Here is an 18,364-nt window from a genome sequence, read left to right on the forward strand (position 1 = left end):
AAACAATGGTGTGTGTGCAGCAAGATGCAGCATACGAAGTGAAAAAACAAACACTAAAAGGTGTAAATGAGGACAACGTTAGTAAAAAGGGCATAATGATAGATACCAAGCGCTCTTCACACTTGAGGGTTGGATTTGGAGAAGAAAGGAGGAAGGACAAATAGACAAACAACAGACATATACACAACAGAGAAAGGAGAAGCTGAATAGCACACACTCTTCTTTTAGCCAGGAGCGCATGAATCGTTTGTTCGCAATAGCATATTTACAAGAATATTCAAGCAGAGCAGATCAGCAGTAACACATAAATACGCCCGCCCATCCATGCAATACGAGATTATAATCGAATGATAGAAGCGCATTGTAATATGATGCCATGCCGGTGTCGGGCAATATAATTTGGATGATGAGGCGTAAAGAACAATTTTATTGCAACATCTTTCTGTTGCTGTAATCTTTCATGTTTGCTACTCGATTATATAAGACATGCAAAACAGTAGGTAGAAGTCAGAATCCGACCCATACTCTGCTCTACACACGGCTAGCCCCCGGAACAATCAATTTCTGAGAAGCTCGCAAGACGGGCACCAGATGTATTCGGATGTTAAAATCAAATCATCGGTAACGGATAAAGCAGTGAATTACTCGCGTGTATCCAAAAACACACACATAAACACACATTTGGCAATGAAACTGAAAAAGCTTGCGGAAAAAAATTGGCGAATGATCGTTAGGGATCGTGTCTGAACGCGATATACCAACAAACATGCTGCGTACGCCAATAAGAACGCGGGAAAGATGAAACGGATTTAGGATAGTAATAGGGTAACACAGATTAGCGCGTGGAAGAGTCAGAATTTTAAAAAAGAATGCAGAAGAATAAATTCTAACCAATGATAAATGGAAACAACACGACAACACATATAATCAACATCAATCCGATTGTCTTCGTGGTGGTGGTACTGGTTAATGCGAGATGTGGAAGTAAATTTTGTACGAAGATAGAAGCGAAATTATCATTTGGGGGTGTTCTTCTACGTTCTACTACACTGTAAAATGAAACCGAGGAAATGATCAACAAGGTGTTTCTTTGTTTCAAAGACCCAATTAAATCCAGGACATTGTTGATTCTATTGCATGGATGGTGGTGTCGTATATCCCGTTCGGGGTGTCCGAGTTCCAGAGGTCCCATTCCGTTGGAGTTTTTTAACTGGCAAGAAAATGGTGAACAGGTGAGTAAATGGTCAAAGTGAAACGTGACCCAAGGATTAACAGCATCTTTACGTTTACGTTACTTCTCATTTTAGAAGTTAATCACCTTGTGTATTCAACGAAGAAACGTGGTATGGTTTTTAGACCACCAGGAGGATGCCTCGAAATGTAGAGACACGCCCTTACTTTGCTGAGAATTGGAAAATGGACAGGTATTGGACAGGAATTGGAAAATGGACAAAATACAGAAGATTCGCGTATCTATTACTGAGATGTAGCTCTGCGAATAAGTGAATGAGTTTGTGAGCGAACGATCCATCGATCCTACCAAATCATGCTCTTCTCCTCTGCTACAGTGCTGCTGCACCGCCTATTTGGTTGGCAGTATCTGTTAAGTTGTGTATGTATGTAGTGTGTATCTTCTTAGTATGTTTAGATTTTTTGGAAAGTTTGTGACGCTTAAGTGACGGCAGTACACGTGTTTTGGGATTTTAGCGCATACTTGCGGTTCTGGGCAGCACAATACACTGCTAGAAAGGGAGGTAGTGTCTGGTAGGAGAATGAGATGTTCAGTATACTCTAGTGTCACTATGCCCATCTCTTGCAGTGTTCTGTTTCGGGCCAGTTGTACTGATGTGATCAATGTGTATCTTTTTGATAGCGTAGCCGCGTAGATGAGAAGGGAGCTATAATCGCTATGCGAAGCGTGTTCCCGGGAGAATTGGTGTACGAAAATAGCGACGCTACACTACACTGACAAAAATCGGGTATTTTAGCATATATAGTTAAGTAGAAAACTTTGGTATTCTCTCGATGCATTGTGTAAAAAATGGCATCTTTGTAATACAACCACTCCTCGCTGTTGTTATTGGTGTGTTGTGTCCATTTCGTAACAAGTGTTTCGTATAAAGTTTGATCTGTTAGTGTATTGCACTGGGAGAGGAATCCCGATATAACACCGTCTTGAATATGGCTGCGGCACTGCTACCCTATGTGACTTTAGTTCTTATCGAAATCAACCCTAAATGGAATGCGCACAATCGCACGTTGTGTAATTAACCGAGATCGCATAAACTTTAGGAACAACAGCCAGTGACCATTTTTTTCTCGTGCAATATTATTGCGTATAGTAGCAAACGTGATCGAAGGGAAAACCGATTGAAAATTTATAAAACCCACTCACCACAAACCACCCCACCAAACATTCTACAATTCCGGCAACTAACACGGATGCGGAATTCTTTATCCCTTTTTACACGCACTGTAAGACGGATACTCCGCGGGCGCTCTTTCACGTTGCCATTTTGAATGATTTTATTTTAAAATTATCAAAGCCGTGACAATGAAATCTAAGATCCTTATTGTTAAACCGTTGTGTGGGAAAGATGAGATGGTAGGACCGTAGAAAATGATTTGAACTGAAACGAAATTTCTGTGCGGGAAGGCAACACAAATTCGCGCACACACACACGAACAGATAGCGATCATAGCCATTATACATATTATTGAACTATAATAATTTCTACTACTAATCTTACTAAGACTACAACTACTGCTACTTTTATTCATATTCGATCTAAGGGACATAAACACAACTGCTGGTGATGGTCAGATGATATACATAACAAAAAAAAACGATAACGCTTTTTAGATAAAGAGATAGGCCTTTTACAGAAGCTATTGGAATTTACTGAACACTCTCGTTCGATGTACTTTTGTCGCCGGGGACACGCGCGAATGAATAAAACGCGTTTTCCGTTGCCCCGTGCCAGAGACATCCCGTGTGTGCTTATTCTACTGATTGTTACGGAACGCGAGACCGTTTTGCAGATTAGTTAGGAGTCGGAACGACCACAGCAATAGTGCTACTTCTACGCTATCCTCCTTTGGCGATGATGGCACATTTTGTGTAACAAACAAATATGGCGCTTGGTGTAATATTGCGTTTTCACGGTAATTTATTTACAGTCAAGAGCTAAGTCCATGCTTTGTTTTGTATTTAACTATTTTTGTCACTGTTCTATACATGTGATGATTTTTTTTGGGAAATACGTGACATACGTATTCGATTTAGGACGGAAATTTGCTTCGGGCATGTGAAAATCATCTGTGAATCATGAATGAAAATCATCATGTTTACTGTGTGAACATTTCCGTTGTGCGATTTCGTGTATGTACTGCAGCATTTGTGCTCCATCGAGAGTATTGGAGCAGGTATTATCTGGAAAAGGCGCCTTCCTTTACACCATTCGATCGATGTAAAATGGGAATTAATCGCATAAAACCAACTACACAACTCCCCCTCCTTCAACCTACGTCCCTCAACCATGGTTGCATAACCATAACTCATAAGAAACATCATTACTAAATCTACACATTGTTGTATGCTTTCGAGAACACAAATTTTCACAATTAATTGTCAATAAACTCGTCCCAGTAGTAAGATATGCGATTGCATAACATCCCCAAACAAATTTACCATTTTTTGCTGTATAGTGCTAACATGATAAATGAAAATCAACCAGAAAATGAAGGAAAAAAATCCGGATGCGGCAAATCAAAGATTGGCGTTAAGCTTGTGATGGTACATATATATATATAGAGAGAGAGAGAGAGCTAGAAACATATACAAAACGAGAAAGATGAACAAACGAAACACGAAACATTGCCACATTGGACACAAAAACCGCAGTGAGCAAACTCCGCAGATACTTTTAGAATTAGTCAAAGCTCGTATCAATTATACAATTCAAGCCAAAATGGGGCAGAAGATAAGCTACATTTTCATACAGACTCGCATCACAGGTGACATAGTTCATCGCGGTACACAGCATTTTTGGGGAACTGGGGCAGTGAACATATACATCAAAATCATACACACAACCTTTTCACTCTCATTGCGTAAGGCGCGACTTCGTACATCTCTTAGAAATATCATAGATAAAAATTAACTAATTATTAAACAGAATAAACAAACAAACGACGACACAGCAAAAGGAAAACCATATTGTAATAAAACCGCAAAGAAACACAACACGGAGAAAAAGGAAGAGGAATCACGTTTGTTTTAAAGTGGAATCGACATTCGTAACTGAATTAAAACGGAAGAGCGGTATCATACTTGCGCATATACATGTTGCCGAATAAGAGACTTAGAAATGAGTACGACAAACGGTGGACAATTGATGGACCGGTAGGTAGAGATGGTGAGATGTGAAAAGCAGGAGAACGAACGAAGCAAATAAACACGATAGTTTTGCAGTTGCGCGGATTGGCGTGTAACGCACGCAATCCGCAGAGCTGTTTGTCCGGAACGGAGAAGCAGCTTAAGGAAAGTGTTTCCACCTCAGCGTGCAGTTTTTTGTTGTTTAATTTTGATAAGCTTAGTAAAATACTATTGCTGCTCTTACTTTTGCTGCGAAACGAGAAAAAGGGAAGTTACTCTTGGCAGTTACGACAGAATGGCAGAACGGCAGGAACTGAAACACTGTAGAGAAAAAAGGAAATGGAAGTAAGGCAAACAAACAGAAAACAACAATCCCTCGGAAAATGTTTTTAAAACTTTATTGATTATGTAAACGATCGCAGAATGCAAACGGATAATGGAATGTAAAGGGAAATAAACCTATGTTTTCAAAAAAAAAAAATGACTGGTTTAATTTTTTATTTGAGAAAATAACAAGAATAGACCGATCAACGTAATGCTAAAGATAAAAAAGTTTTAAAAGACATGGCAACTATCTTTTCTTTTTTTTCTGGCCCGTGTTTCGTAGTTCCACGTCGAAGCATAGTTATGATTTATATTAGTACTATAATTCAAATGTTTTGTTTTTAATGTTCTACATGCTCATAACACATAGTGTTGATATACTCTTGTACTGTGTTACATGATCATGATTTTACAGGTTTGTAATGCATTGGACGACGACGATCTTTCATTATCCATCCCAGAAAGGATTATTAGCCTTACAGGTTCCCTATACAGATGATACCTCGTGTAGACGGAAAGTGCTTCCAACGATAAAACGACTTTGCCTAAAAGTATACCTACACAGAAAAAGGTAATCTTCAACAAAGTTTTTTTTCTGCCGGCCAATTTGAGAAGCAATGAAAAAAATGTAGAAACATAATTGTGTATATTGTTGGGGTAAGTACCAATAAACCGATACCGAAGAACCCAACCAAAAAAATTAACCAATGCATTGAAACATGAAACATTTGTAAACATTTGAAACATGAAACATTCCACATCTTTTTCACATCAGTAATCGATTGTATAAAGTATTATTTTAGCTCAATAACCATGTCTATTTTACGTAACAAAACTGGATCGATAATTTGAATATGGATGATTCTATCGGTTTTTGTCGGTAGCCCATAGTCCTAAATTCAAATCTTCAGTACTCAAGCATTCATAGTAGACGTACAGTAAATTGTTTCGTCGCACTGTCAAACGTCAATCAAAACAAGCCACAAACACATGCACACTCAGCCAGTGTATCCAAGAAGGATTTAGCCTGACACCTAGGGAATTAGAAGAAACTCCTTCAACGGAAAGGATGATCAAAGACTCTCAAGAGTCCCTGAGGATGTAGTGCCTGAACAGCGAAGTTGTTCAGCGAAATGTGTCCACGGTTTGAATGAGTTCGAGCAGCAGTAACAGCACGATAGCAGTGTGGTGTGCGATCTTCCAAGGATAACCCGACAGAGTGCTAGCAAAGATTGTTGGGTCCTTTGGGGACATCGGCAGCAAGCTAATCAAGTGATAAAATACGATACATAGTAAGCAGCGAAGTTAAACCGACGTACACACCAACTAGAAAATACCTGCTGGAAGCGGTCGTGCGATCTGTACGGATTGCATTTCATCGAGCTTAGCATACCGTGTAGTTAGTTGGTGACAGTGGAATGGCAGGCGACTTTTCAGGTTGCACAGCACGGAAGAAAAATCGGGCCCAATCCATTGAGTACAATCCGGTCAAAACGGATGGCAGTGGGGAAAATTCGAAGCAACCAACGAACCCCTTAACGACCCGGAGTGGTTTGCGGGTGTACAAGATTGTCATCCTGGGCGACGGAGGCGTTGGAAAATCGGGTAAAAAATTCGATGTTGATTAGCTCTATTAAACATCTATCCAATGCAGATGGAATACGAACATTCCAACTGCATCCAATATTTGAAAAGGAAACGATTTAACCGTATGTTTCCTGTTAACTGCACTATGTGCGAAGAAAGTATGCGGAAAAGAAAAATTGAACATCCATCCGCGCGCTAAGAGGTGGGCGTTAAAGCGCAAACACCGCCAACGCACGCGTTTTGTTTACGGGGGAGATTAACGAGTGACGTGAATAGTATTATCGATCCACGGCTGGTCTCACTTATGTTTCGTCCATGCCGTGCCGTCCTTCCAACTGTTGAGCGAGACACAACAACATTTGTCATCGTTAGATTGCGGACGAGACGCTGTATCTAACAAGTGCGCTATGCTTTCCACCAAGGGATTCTCTAGCCCTTCGTTTGACTATGCTTAACGGCTTCTGGTCGCCGTTAGCATATCGTATTGTTTACTGACTGTGCCAGTCGTCCAGACTGGCACATGGAGCTCTGAGGGACGTGCGTCATCGTTGATTTCGTTCGTGGGATGGTGGGCCGGGCGGTTAGTAGTGGTTAAAAATAGCTAACCTGTTAACCTATGCTTGTCCTTGCCTGTGTATTTCCAGCCGTTACCCTCCAGTTCGTCAGTCACAGCTTTCTGGACTACCATGATCCTACAATTGAGGACTCCTACCAGCAGCAGGCCGTCATCGATGGGGAAGCCGCCCTGCTCGACATACTGGACACGGCCGGCCAGGTGGAGTTTACTGCTATGCGCGACCAGTATATGCGTTGCGGGGAGGGCTTCATCATCTGCTACTCGGTTACGGATCGACACAGCTTCCAGGAAGCGTCCGAGTATCGGAAGCTGATAGCACGTGTACGGCTCACGGAAGATATCCCGCTAGTGCTGGTGGCAAATAAGCTGGATTTGCAATCGCAAAGAAAAGTAACGACAGAAGAGGGCAAAACGCTAGCGAAACAGTTCGGTTGTCCATTCTATGAAACGTCGGCCGCACTGAGACACTACATTGATGAGGCGTTTTTCTCACTGGTTCGGGAGATTCGGCGAAAAGAGGAACAACGGGTAAGCACCAATACATGCATTTGCACCAATTGCACAATTTCGCTAAATTGTCACACAGTTTTTTTTGTGTTATTTTCTCTCAAAACATATTATTTTATTCAAGTACTCTTTCGGTATCAGCTTACTGTTGATTCATGTTTTATACTGCCGTCCCTTACTAATCTATCCAATGTTTTAGACGCTGAATGGTGGTTCCAGCTCCGAAAAGATACACCCTAGGCGACGCAGCCGCTGGTGGCGATTACGGTCAATATTTGCACTCGTCTTTAGACGCCGCCGAAATGCTACCGGTATCAATCAATAGGTGAGGACGCAAACACGTGGGGAAAATCGGAATGTTTACCGAAAACTCCCAACCACCCTGAAATGAGTCATTCTCAATTCTCGTAATAGCGAGCCTGTTTTTGTATGTAGAAGCACGTGTACGGTGTTCAGTTCAATAAGTCTGCCAATGGTGTCCCATCGAAAAATGCTGCAATTGTGTGCTTTCGTGTTTCGGTATGCTGGGTATAGGGCAGTATGTTTGTTATGGCTAAGACGCTTCTATCAACGAACAACAAACTCAAAGTACATCTCATGTTTCATCCACGAAGACGCTAAATGTGGAACGATGTAAGTAATTTCCTTTAGAGCGCTAGGATTATGCTTAGTCCTTAGGACACAGCAGATTGTGAGTACCAGTCCAACGAATTGATTGAATGAATTGAAAATCAAATGCAAAATGAATTTTGGGATGTGTTGATGGTGCAGAGATGTCTTGCAAGAAATATTTTAATACGCTACTGGTCCTACTTATAAAACATCTTTACTTTTGAAAACATATTCCGTTGAATAACAACCACAAATCAGGCATTTAATGATGCAAAATAAGTATTAGGAGAAGTTGTGACTAGACATGAGCATTGTCTCATTGAGGCGCAGGAGACAGGATTGTTTAAGCAGTATTTATCTGAAATAGTACATATTTTAACAAAAGTCAACGAATCTTTACAAAAGTTCAAAATCATATTATGTTAATTAATTTTCCTTCCTTTTCCTGCATCTGCCTCAGTGCACTACAGTTTAAGTTACGATTGAACTAAGGTAGGGAATAATATCATGCGAAGTCATGTAAACGATCGCACCTAGTGCAGCGTAGGATGTTCATAGAATATGTAGCGTGTATATCCGTAGTCACACATCCATACCAGAATAAGGCAAACTTAGTGGAGAACCTCTTTACCAAACCTGCTGAGCATTATTTGCTACGGTATCTATTTCAGGTAAACTTTAAAGCAACCATCACGTAGCTCGTACAGCAAAACTGAACTAAAACAAACTTATCAAACTAAACAATATCTGTGATGTATGCCAAAACTATGAAAATATTAATCAAATTTCTTTCCATTACTGCATTACTTAAAGTTCCACGTTCCATTTTCTAAATGCGCGCCAGTTTGAGAAGTATTAACCTTCTTACGGGTTTATGTACATTTTTGAAGTCTAGTTTCAAGAACGGTTTTAAATGGAATTTTAATTTTACTATCCGATATGCGTAACGTAATGCCGTGATAATGCAATGAAAACATACCAAGTGCAGAACAACTAAATGTCCTCCCGAAACATTTGAATTTAAACTTGACATACCATGCGATGTTACCAACAAAAAACGAAAAGAACTCAACAGAAAGGAAACATATTCGAACAGGGTTAATGAATAATATATTTGTATTAAATATCGTATGCAGCTATACAGGTCCAAAGCAAAGGTATTCAACAGATTGTAAGATTTCTAGTCTGCCATAGCAAACGAGACTCAAACAAGAAAAGGTTAGTCGTTTTTAATGTGGATACGGTTTTCCTAAAACATTACACCACTCCGGGATGTACCGAAGGAACATCTTGTGCTAATCAGCTGTAGCATGTCGTTTGGAATAGTTTATAGTATAAGCATTTAGATTATTTATATGAAGAACTTTTACGTTAAAATTCGCACTAACTTGTGAAAGCATAATTTTACTCTCTCTTCTGTTATTGTTCGAAGCCGAATAGTGATCCACACTGAGGTACTCTCAATGTTCAAAACCAAAGATCCTTTTAAACGAACAATTGAATGCGCAACTGTTGAATTAGAAGGTGCAGCAACCCCGGGCACATAACCAGAGTTAAAATCGAAAGCAATAGCAGATCGTGCGTAATATATTATCTAGTTCATGTGCATACCCACGAAATGGTCATTCAACTGTAGAAGATGTTCTTCCCTCACCTCTTTCTCTCTCCCTCCTCCCCCTGATGTCGTGCAGCTGTTTAGAGCTTGCGTTGTACAAACTAATAGTGTAATAAGCACCAGAAAGAACCAATTACCTAGTGTGACATACGCAATAGCGATGCATACGGCATCGTCCAAGAATAGATTGTGAGTAGGAGTAGCCAGGATACCAGAACAAAACAAGTAGATTTCTTCTCCCATTGTGAGAGAAATGTTGGAAGTTCAACTTGTACAACCGGTAGTATTTCACATGATATAAACAACCAAATCTACACCCAGTTCAGGCAGTGCAAATCCAATCATAGGTTATCCATTTGTAGCTTCATTTATCTTTTCTTATACAGTTCTTGATCATCTCTAACTACCAAGTTTTCAGCAATTGGTATCAAAAAACCTCTTATCGTTTTGCGAATGCTCATTATGTGTTCTTTTTGTTTTAAAATAGGTTAGTCCTGTTACATGTATATTATGTTAAGGAAAGATACCAAAAGCCATACACTACTAGCTACTAGCGTGCTTTTCAGTTTGATTTCTTTGCGGACAATCGAGTATGCCGTTCCGACGCTTTTTCTCGTCTACCTATAATCGTACAATAATTGATTCCAGCGAGCGACAATAATTGATATGCAAATACCTATCGGCGTGAAAATACTGCAATTTTACATCGGTTAAAAAAATTGACTTAGCTTAGTACACTTGTTTTCTCGTTACTGCAATTAATTTGGTTTTGTAAAAAATATCTTTATACAACTACAAACAAACATTGAATTCTCCATGCCTGGGGCACGAAACGCAGAAAACGGTGATAAACATACATTTGTTATGAACAGTAGCAGCAAGAGGAAAATAAGTTCTAAAGATACATTTTTGGAATGCGAATTGTTAGGAAAGAAAATCGAAAGTATGAAAGAGACGTCTTTGTGGCGTCTTACTATATAGTAAGAGGATGCTAGAGAATGTAAAGCGTGAGCCGGTCGAGAGGTGCAGCACATGCGCGCTCTGGGAACCCAAGAGCTGGTTTGTTGAAGAAAGCAAATGTTATTGTATCAACGGCACGCGCATTTCAAGATGAGATCTACTACGATGGGATATTGTCATGTGCCCAGTTTTACAACCATATCTACGCACATACATAAAGGAGAATTATAATATACAGGTCGCTAAAACTGCCAGACCGTGAATTGATGGATGCGCTTTTCATAATCAACGCTCTACAAACTCATGTGCGCATTGAATAACAGCAAAAATGTTCTAGCGGTTTTGTTAAGTGAAAGTCGGAAAATAATGTTGCGTGATGATCAACCATGAGGGAGCAGGAAACGTTAAATGAAAGAGTGTGATCGTGTATGTACTTGCAGCCATCATATATTAACTTCCGTAGAAAACAAGAAATATATTGTTCTGGAATACAGTGTTAAGATATTGAAACCAAATAAATATGGAGCAAAACATGTGCAAGAAAACCTACGTTCTTAAGTTGAAATGGTGTTTTTTTTTATTTAGTCGATTTAACGGTAAATTCAAATAAAACATACTTGGCGCCCTTTTTACGTCGGTGATGTGTCGGTGTTGATCAAATGTCATTTAGCTTTGTTTTGCGCTTGATTCACGTAAAGCCGGCTTTTACGAAGCAGCAGCAGAAACAAAACACGTCTCACAATGGATTTTTACCGTCGAATACCAAAGATCGTAAGTAAAGTGGAGTTTTTTTTTTGCACAGGAGTTGATTGTTTCAAACTATAGCTGTGTTATTTGTAGGAACTGCATGCTCACCTGAACGGATCGCTCAGCAACAGTACCTTGGCTGACCTGCGCGAGTTGAAGTACGGGAAGGAGATACCGAGCGGGAACGACGATGGGTTTTACAAAATTTTACATGGAGAATCTCTTACCCTGGAAGAGTAAGCTGCCCAACTCAGCAAGATACCAGAAAAAAAATTAACAACCATTTACTTTTTGTAGATGTTTTAAGAAATTTAAGTACGCGCACGATTTGACCGATCGTTCGGTAGGACTCGAACGTGCGACGCAACGTGTTATTGAAGACTTTGCCAACGATAACGTGATTTACCTAGAGCTCCGAACAACGCCAAAAGCCACCACTCAAATGTCAAAGCGGGAATATCTTTCTACTGTGCTGGAAGTGATTAGGTAGTTTTGTTGTTGATTTTAATTGTTTCACACAGCTCACGCAGTGAAAATTGATACCATTTGTCAGGAAAACATCCGTAAAGCAGCCCGGAATCATCGTGAAACTGTTGCCCTCCATCGACCGATCCAAGGGCGTTTTGGAAGCGATGGAGAATGTAAACCTGGCAATCGAACTGAGCGCACAGTATCCCGGAACAATGGTTGCGTTCGATTTGAGCGGCAATCCGTTTGGAACACAATTTGGAGATTTTGTTCCAGCGCTGGAAAAGGCACGGAAGCACGGTTTCCGTTTAGCTTTGCACTGTGGCGAATTTGAGGATGCGCAGGAGGTTAAGCAAATGTTTGCGCTGGGTGTGGACCGTATCGGACACGGGACGTTTATAAAAGGTAGGTGTTTTGGGCATTGTTTTTTTTCTTCTGGGTTTCACAACCATTCCTCTTTATTATGCAACAGGGGATAATCTTGCTTTTGCTAATGAACATAAAATTCCATTCGAGTGTTGTCTAACGAGCAATGTAAAATGCAAAACTGTACCTTCCAATGAAGCCCATCACTTCGCGAAGTTATTAAAAATGAAACAACCCGTCTGTGTATGCGTAAGTATCAATTGATGATAACCGCGTGATTCTTGTTTATCTTTTTTTTTCTTTCTGAATGCTTGATTTCAGACGGACGACTTCGGTGTATTCGAAACAAGCCTATCGCAAGAGCTGCACATTTGCGCAAAAACATTCGATCTCTCCGACGCCCAGCTAGTAGAGCTGCAGCGAAATTCTGTCGAGTATTCATTCGCTAATGAGGAGGAAAAAAAGGAGCTGCGTAACAAAATTGACCAATTCGCCGAGACCATGTGCGTAAACAATGATTAAACTGGTGGTATGTGGAGCCTTTTTGTAATCTAATCCCCAAAATTACCAGGCAAAATATATTACAAATTAGCGCTTGTTTGTGTCACTTAGCTATCACCGTCATGTGAGTCAAGCCTGTTTCATTGAAGGGATTATTACTGCTTCCTGCGATGTTCGTAACCTCCTCTACTCTATATGCCCCCTTGCTTCACCTTTGATTTCCACTCGTCCTCAAGCTCTTTTCGTTCCCGTCTCCTATTGTCTACACTTCCTTGTGTGTATAATAGTTTAAAGTTTTAGCAATCATGTAGCCTTGAAGATAGACTTTTGAATAAATAAATGTTTTATGTTCCTGAGATCACCAACTGCACAGAACACGTGGTACATACCAATAGCTCCATCGCACGTTGCCATAACGCCCTATAAAATAAACTTTATAGCAAACTAATGTTTTATGCAAGATGTTGTACGCCGCTAGCCGCGGGAGCAAATGTAATAATAAAATCAAAATAACATATGCGCCGATAAATAACAATAGATTTTTCTGTATGTTTCAGGCAGACATAAATTTTTATTGTAATATTTAAACTTTCATTCAATTCCATTTACAATAAATAATTAAGAATAGCTATAATAAAACAAGTTGCAGTCATACGAATGTTAACACTAGTTTCCTCGTTTGTGATTAAATGCATAAATACAAGTTTTTCAAGTGAGTTAACATTAATCATAATTTATCTACGTTAGCATACACTTTTATCTCATGTATCAAGCACATTAGGAAAAGCGGCAATTTGCATAAAGGTTTCAAATGGCTCGAAACATGCAGTCGAAACATTTTCTATTTCAGTATTGCACTCAACTAATCAGAGGACATGGAATGCAAAAAACAAAGACAATCATCCCATTTCCATCCTCCTGTCCGTTCCTTTTTTTACTAAGACTAGTTTCGGTGGCAACGATTGTATCGTTTGCCTCAGTTGTGCGGTGCGGGCGGACGTCGTCGTTCAAAGTGAAATGAACGTAATCGGTATCGTGATTAATGATTCGAAAGATGAATTACATCTCATCAGCATCAAATATAAATAAATACAGCGCGAACCGAGACTCTCGTTTCTATCTGGTGAGCTTACACCAGCTCGCCCTTTCCTGCCCTATTTCCTATTCTAGTCCCCTCCGATTGGCCTTTGGCATTGGAAAGCTGGTGGCGGTGGTAGGAAAGCTATGTTGGGACAGAATGGAAAGACGTTTTACCGATGCAGAGGATACTAGCAGTACAACCACTGTCGGGAAAATCGTTCTCAGAACCTCATTTACGAATCGTCGAGGTGTTGATCGGAGGAGAGGATGAGAACTAGCGATTTACAGTGAACTGCAACAGTTTCGTACTCTGTTGTAATGGAAACTTAACATCTTAGCGCAATTATTTTCGTATCTACTATGGTTGAAAATTAATTATGGTTACTGTTTTTCCCCATTCAGTGAAAATCTTAGAAACAATATAAAATACAAGTTACATGTGATATATATGTTTCTTTAACATAAGCTTAAATATTTTTTTATTACAAATTTACGGGGCACACTTGATGTTGGTATAAACGACGGATTGGCGAAAACAATTCCCACACTGTTCCATTTGCTCCGTTCAATTCAAACGTATCTTGTCGTTACCGTTCCTTAGACGGGTATTAGTGGCGTTAGACGTAAATTAATGCGCGCCAGGCAAAGGAATGGTGAACCAGCGCAAAGACAAACCAAACCATCCGCATCATCATCATCATCAGCAGCAGCAACATGAAGGTGATATGCTAGTAAGGAAATTCCGCACTGAAATATTGGTGAATATTGGCAGAATTTTGGGAGACTTATTGGTGAACTATTTAATCCTGTGCGCTTTTTAACTTCACTCAACATTTATTGGACATTTGGACGACAACGGAGTGTAAAATATTTCAATTTATTACTCAAACTCAAACATACTTCTGGCCACGTGAATCGCAATTCGGCACCAAAAGCGCGCAATTTCATTTCATCATACGGGAATTTCGTTACTGACCGACATAGCTTCACACGAAGCTAGGCAAGGGCAAAGCAATTAATGGTTTTTGCACAATAAATTACCGATATCGAGAATGAGCGTGTAGATCAATTCCGTTTTCCATCGGGCCCGGTTGGAAGCGGCAGCTAAACCGAAGAAAACGCCCTGCCGTAAGCACGAGGCACGTCATTTAGCATTTGGTCGGAGAAAATCAATTAGTGAGATAAATGATAAGTCAAATTAACGGGAGAGAAGCACAAGTATTTGCATAATGATGAATGGGCGCTTTAGCGTTTGGGCCGTGAGGATGTAGGCCTGCGAAGGGGTGGAATGGGGGTTCGATGGAAGCAACATTTAGCAAACGTTGATCGTTGCAAAACTGCATTTCTTAGTGATGGATGTACTAGCGCAGAATTGAGTTTACTAAGATTTTTATTAAAAAGCTTTGTACGCTCTGGCCATTCTTAATGATCGCTCATCTTGATGTTCACCAGATTATCCGCTAATGCTGCATTCAATTAGCAAAATACGTTCGTCCATTGTTTCTTTACTAGGTTTTTTTGTTTGTTTTAGTTTCCTCTCTAGAACGAATATCTTCAAGCAAATCCTTAGTCAAACGGTTGAATACGAATTGTCGGGAACATGGCGGGAAATGTACGCACGTTTGGTACTCCTGATGGGAAGCAAGCTTTATGGCCACGGCTGGTAGAAATCGTAAAATCGCCATTCACCCGAAACAGGAGTTAGATAGAAGTTTGCAGATGTAAAAACCGCTTCCCTGACGCAACAGTGCTACCGCGAAACAGATTACTTTCATTTAATGCAATCAATGAAGCAATTTGCAGTTGCCGGAAGTAGTTAATTAAGCATTAGTTGCAGAATTTTCCGTACCATTTTACGACGCTCATTAATGTGGTTGTATTGTAGTAAATGTAACGTTACAAGCAGGATATTCACAAGATGTGGTTGCTTATTATTCATGTGGAATGCAATGAATTGTGAGCAGTGGCGGATTTAACGGTAAGCAATGGGTCTGCTGCTGCTGAATGGGGGTCCCGAGCTAATGATGTCCCGTGCTTCATCTTTCTCCAGGAAGTGAGCCAAGCCAACATGGGTGTAGGTAAATCGTGAAGGATTATCCTGCATTTAGACCACATTTTCGGATGGTCACTAAGGATCTGTTGTCCAGGGCAGGGGTCTCCCAATTATTCTGGTCAGTTCTTAAAGGACTGATTTTAACGATTCTTCGTCAAAAGCATCCTGAGGCCTTGTGGGCATCCCACCTATAAGTAAATATTAACGATCTGATCGAATCTGGCCCCGTATGTGTGAAAAGCCAATGAATGACAATGAGAAGCAGCTGCAATGACGATCTCCATGAGCTGTACGGCGAAACTTACTGTCGTACAGCGGAGACTCACCAGACTCCGGGGGACTGGTCACGTCATTAGAATGACACCGGACGACCGAACCCGCAACCCAGAAAAGCTGTTTATTGGGAAAAGTTTATAAAGTCTAAAAGTACAAGTGGGGGCCCCAAAGAGTAACACAAGGGGCCTCTAGAGAAATTGTGGTTGTTGAGCCGATTAAGCAGAAGAAGAAGGAGATCTTCGAAAATTTAATTTTTAATGGAAATTCTTCTTTTTCCACATTGAAATTGAAATTTATTACAATGTTTGATAGAAATTGAAAAAATTGAAGAAATTGTAGATCTTGTTTTGTCATCATTCATCACTTGCTTTGACTTTATTTGCACTTATTATTGGAATCTCCTGTCCAGTGTACATTTTAATGATTTTTTTTAATGAAATTTTATAACTTCTGTTACTTTTCACACTGTGAGCGTCTTAACTGCGTCTTAACTTTTAAGCGTGAGCGTAAATATCTTTTCACTGACAACTATTCCTGAGGATGATGCAAATATCTCAAAGGGTCGTCCATAATTCTAGATGCTTTATGAAGGCAGCACATGCAATATGACTCCTTCGGCGACTTTGTCACTTTGAGGATGGAAAAAAGGACGAAATAATTCAACCGTAAAACCCCAGGCGAGATAGCCAACGATAGAATGAAGCGATCAATATGAAGGATCTTACGATGATCTTCCAGTACAAAGGAACACATCCTGCGCCTACTATTGTGCGCTTTTGCATACATCAACCAATACACAGAGGGATGAATGTACCGAGCGCCGAATTAGAGGATGAAGCGTGTAGAACAATAACAAAATAAGGTTGAAAAAATATTAGGACGCTCTAAAGCTAACAGGATGCGTTGTATGGCGCGATGGAAAGAAAAATTAAAAACCCAACCACCGAAAGAAGGAGCTGGGCGAAAACATGTGGTACACATCTTGCATGTGGTTCATGATGCCGATTTTCCCGAGTTCTTTTTTTTCGTGTCGTTCGAATCAGCTCCGTTCGAATAAATCTATCTTTAACCGATGTCGTGCAGTGTCTCGGGTACGGTCAAATAATTTCCATTCCCTACGGATAAAAGGTCCACGCCAAGATTGGAAATGTGCATCTACAAGGATACAAGGCCTTAGCATCTTGACGGGCAGAAGAACGTAAGCTGATCGTGCATCCCACATCCATTGCAGCTATCAAAATCAAGCAGCCCAAGTGCGCATGCACCCTTATTTTCACCATGACGGACACATTTCGCTATCTCGTTTGTTCCCTTTTGACGTGAAACAACTCGAGCAGAGAATGGTAGAGGGTGTAATGAATAATTACAGCGATTTTACAGCAGAAACGCGCGCCGAAAAGAAATAAACAATTTATGCGACCCAAAACGTTCGGATCATTTTCAACCACCCCTGATGCGAGAGGGCGCTATCGAGTCATCTCGCTCTGTTCGGTACGCGAGTAAGAGTGAAAGAAACATTACTGTATCGTCTTTTGAATAATGATTCGCATTTTAATCTCACTGTTTCGAAAAGCTGTTGTTATGTATTAATTAAAATTTATTGTACCTGAAATCATTAAACTTTATGCTGTCTGCAATATTAAAAAGAACAAATCAGCTCGTAATCTTAATCAATTTATTGATCAAATTAATGCACATTTTATCGGTTTCCATTCGCGCTGGTGAGAAAATTGACAACAAGAATGAATCAATCGGTGAGCTCATTTCATTGATGAGTGAGTACACGCACACAGGCGCACACATTGTAATACGCCTTCTTTTTTGACAAGTACATCGGGACGGAAAGCGTGCGTTTATAGTGGTGTACGTGAGTGATCTCGCTCCATGGAAAATTTAATTGCATTAGGTGTTTTTTAAAGTTCTGCTTAATGATGGGAAAATATTTTTACCATTGCCTTCTTCCTTTGATAACAGATAAATTGTATTCTGTAGTATTTTTGTCTATTATTGAATCTATTTTTGCAATATTTTAAATATTGATTGTTGCAAAATTACATTGCCACATACGTTCAAATGTTTCAACAGCAGTCTAAGAATTTATATTTCAATTTAAAAAAATAAAAAATATATATTGTTTTAGTATTCAAACCATTGATCATAACATTCATTTAAAGTTCCAAATAATTCGTTCAAAATTATTTCTGCTCATAACTCACAGCACATGTAACCCGCTAGTGTGGAACGGCCCTGCTCTGCTGGTGGCTAACATGAGCTGGTCCAACGAGAGGAAGACCACCAGTCGGAACAACCATT

At 40.0% G+C, this 18,364-nt stretch overlaps 2 protein-coding genes across 2 annotated transcripts; both read left to right on the forward strand.

The window, feature by feature from the left end:
* The first annotated feature begins 6,120 nt into the window (after positions 1 to 6,120).
* Positions 6,121 to 7,698, forward strand: LOC128713694 (GTP-binding protein Rit2). Its single transcript, XM_053808556.1, has 3 exons — positions 6,121 to 6,307; positions 6,934 to 7,394; positions 7,573 to 7,698. Exons 1-3 carry the CDS (start codon positions 6,121 to 6,123, stop codon positions 7,696 to 7,698), a joined length of 774 nt encoding a protein of 257 aa, XP_053664531.1.
* Positions 7,699 to 11,301: 3,603 nt separating this feature from the next.
* LOC128712680 (adenosine deaminase-like protein) lies at positions 11,302 to 12,663 on the forward strand. The gene is made up of 6 exons (XM_053807568.1): positions 11,302 to 11,331; positions 11,401 to 11,543; positions 11,605 to 11,793; positions 11,861 to 12,180; positions 12,248 to 12,390; positions 12,463 to 12,663. Exons 1-6 carry the CDS (start codon positions 11,302 to 11,304, stop codon positions 12,661 to 12,663), a joined length of 1,026 nt encoding a protein of 341 aa, XP_053663543.1.
* Positions 12,664 to 18,364: the final 5,701 nt, after the last annotated feature.

Source organism: Anopheles marshallii, chromosome 3 (genome assembly GCF_943734725.1).
Source record: "Anopheles marshallii chromosome 3, idAnoMarsDA_429_01, whole genome shotgun sequence".
Lineage (NCBI taxonomy): Eukaryota > Metazoa > Arthropoda > Insecta > Diptera > Culicidae > Anopheles > Anopheles marshallii.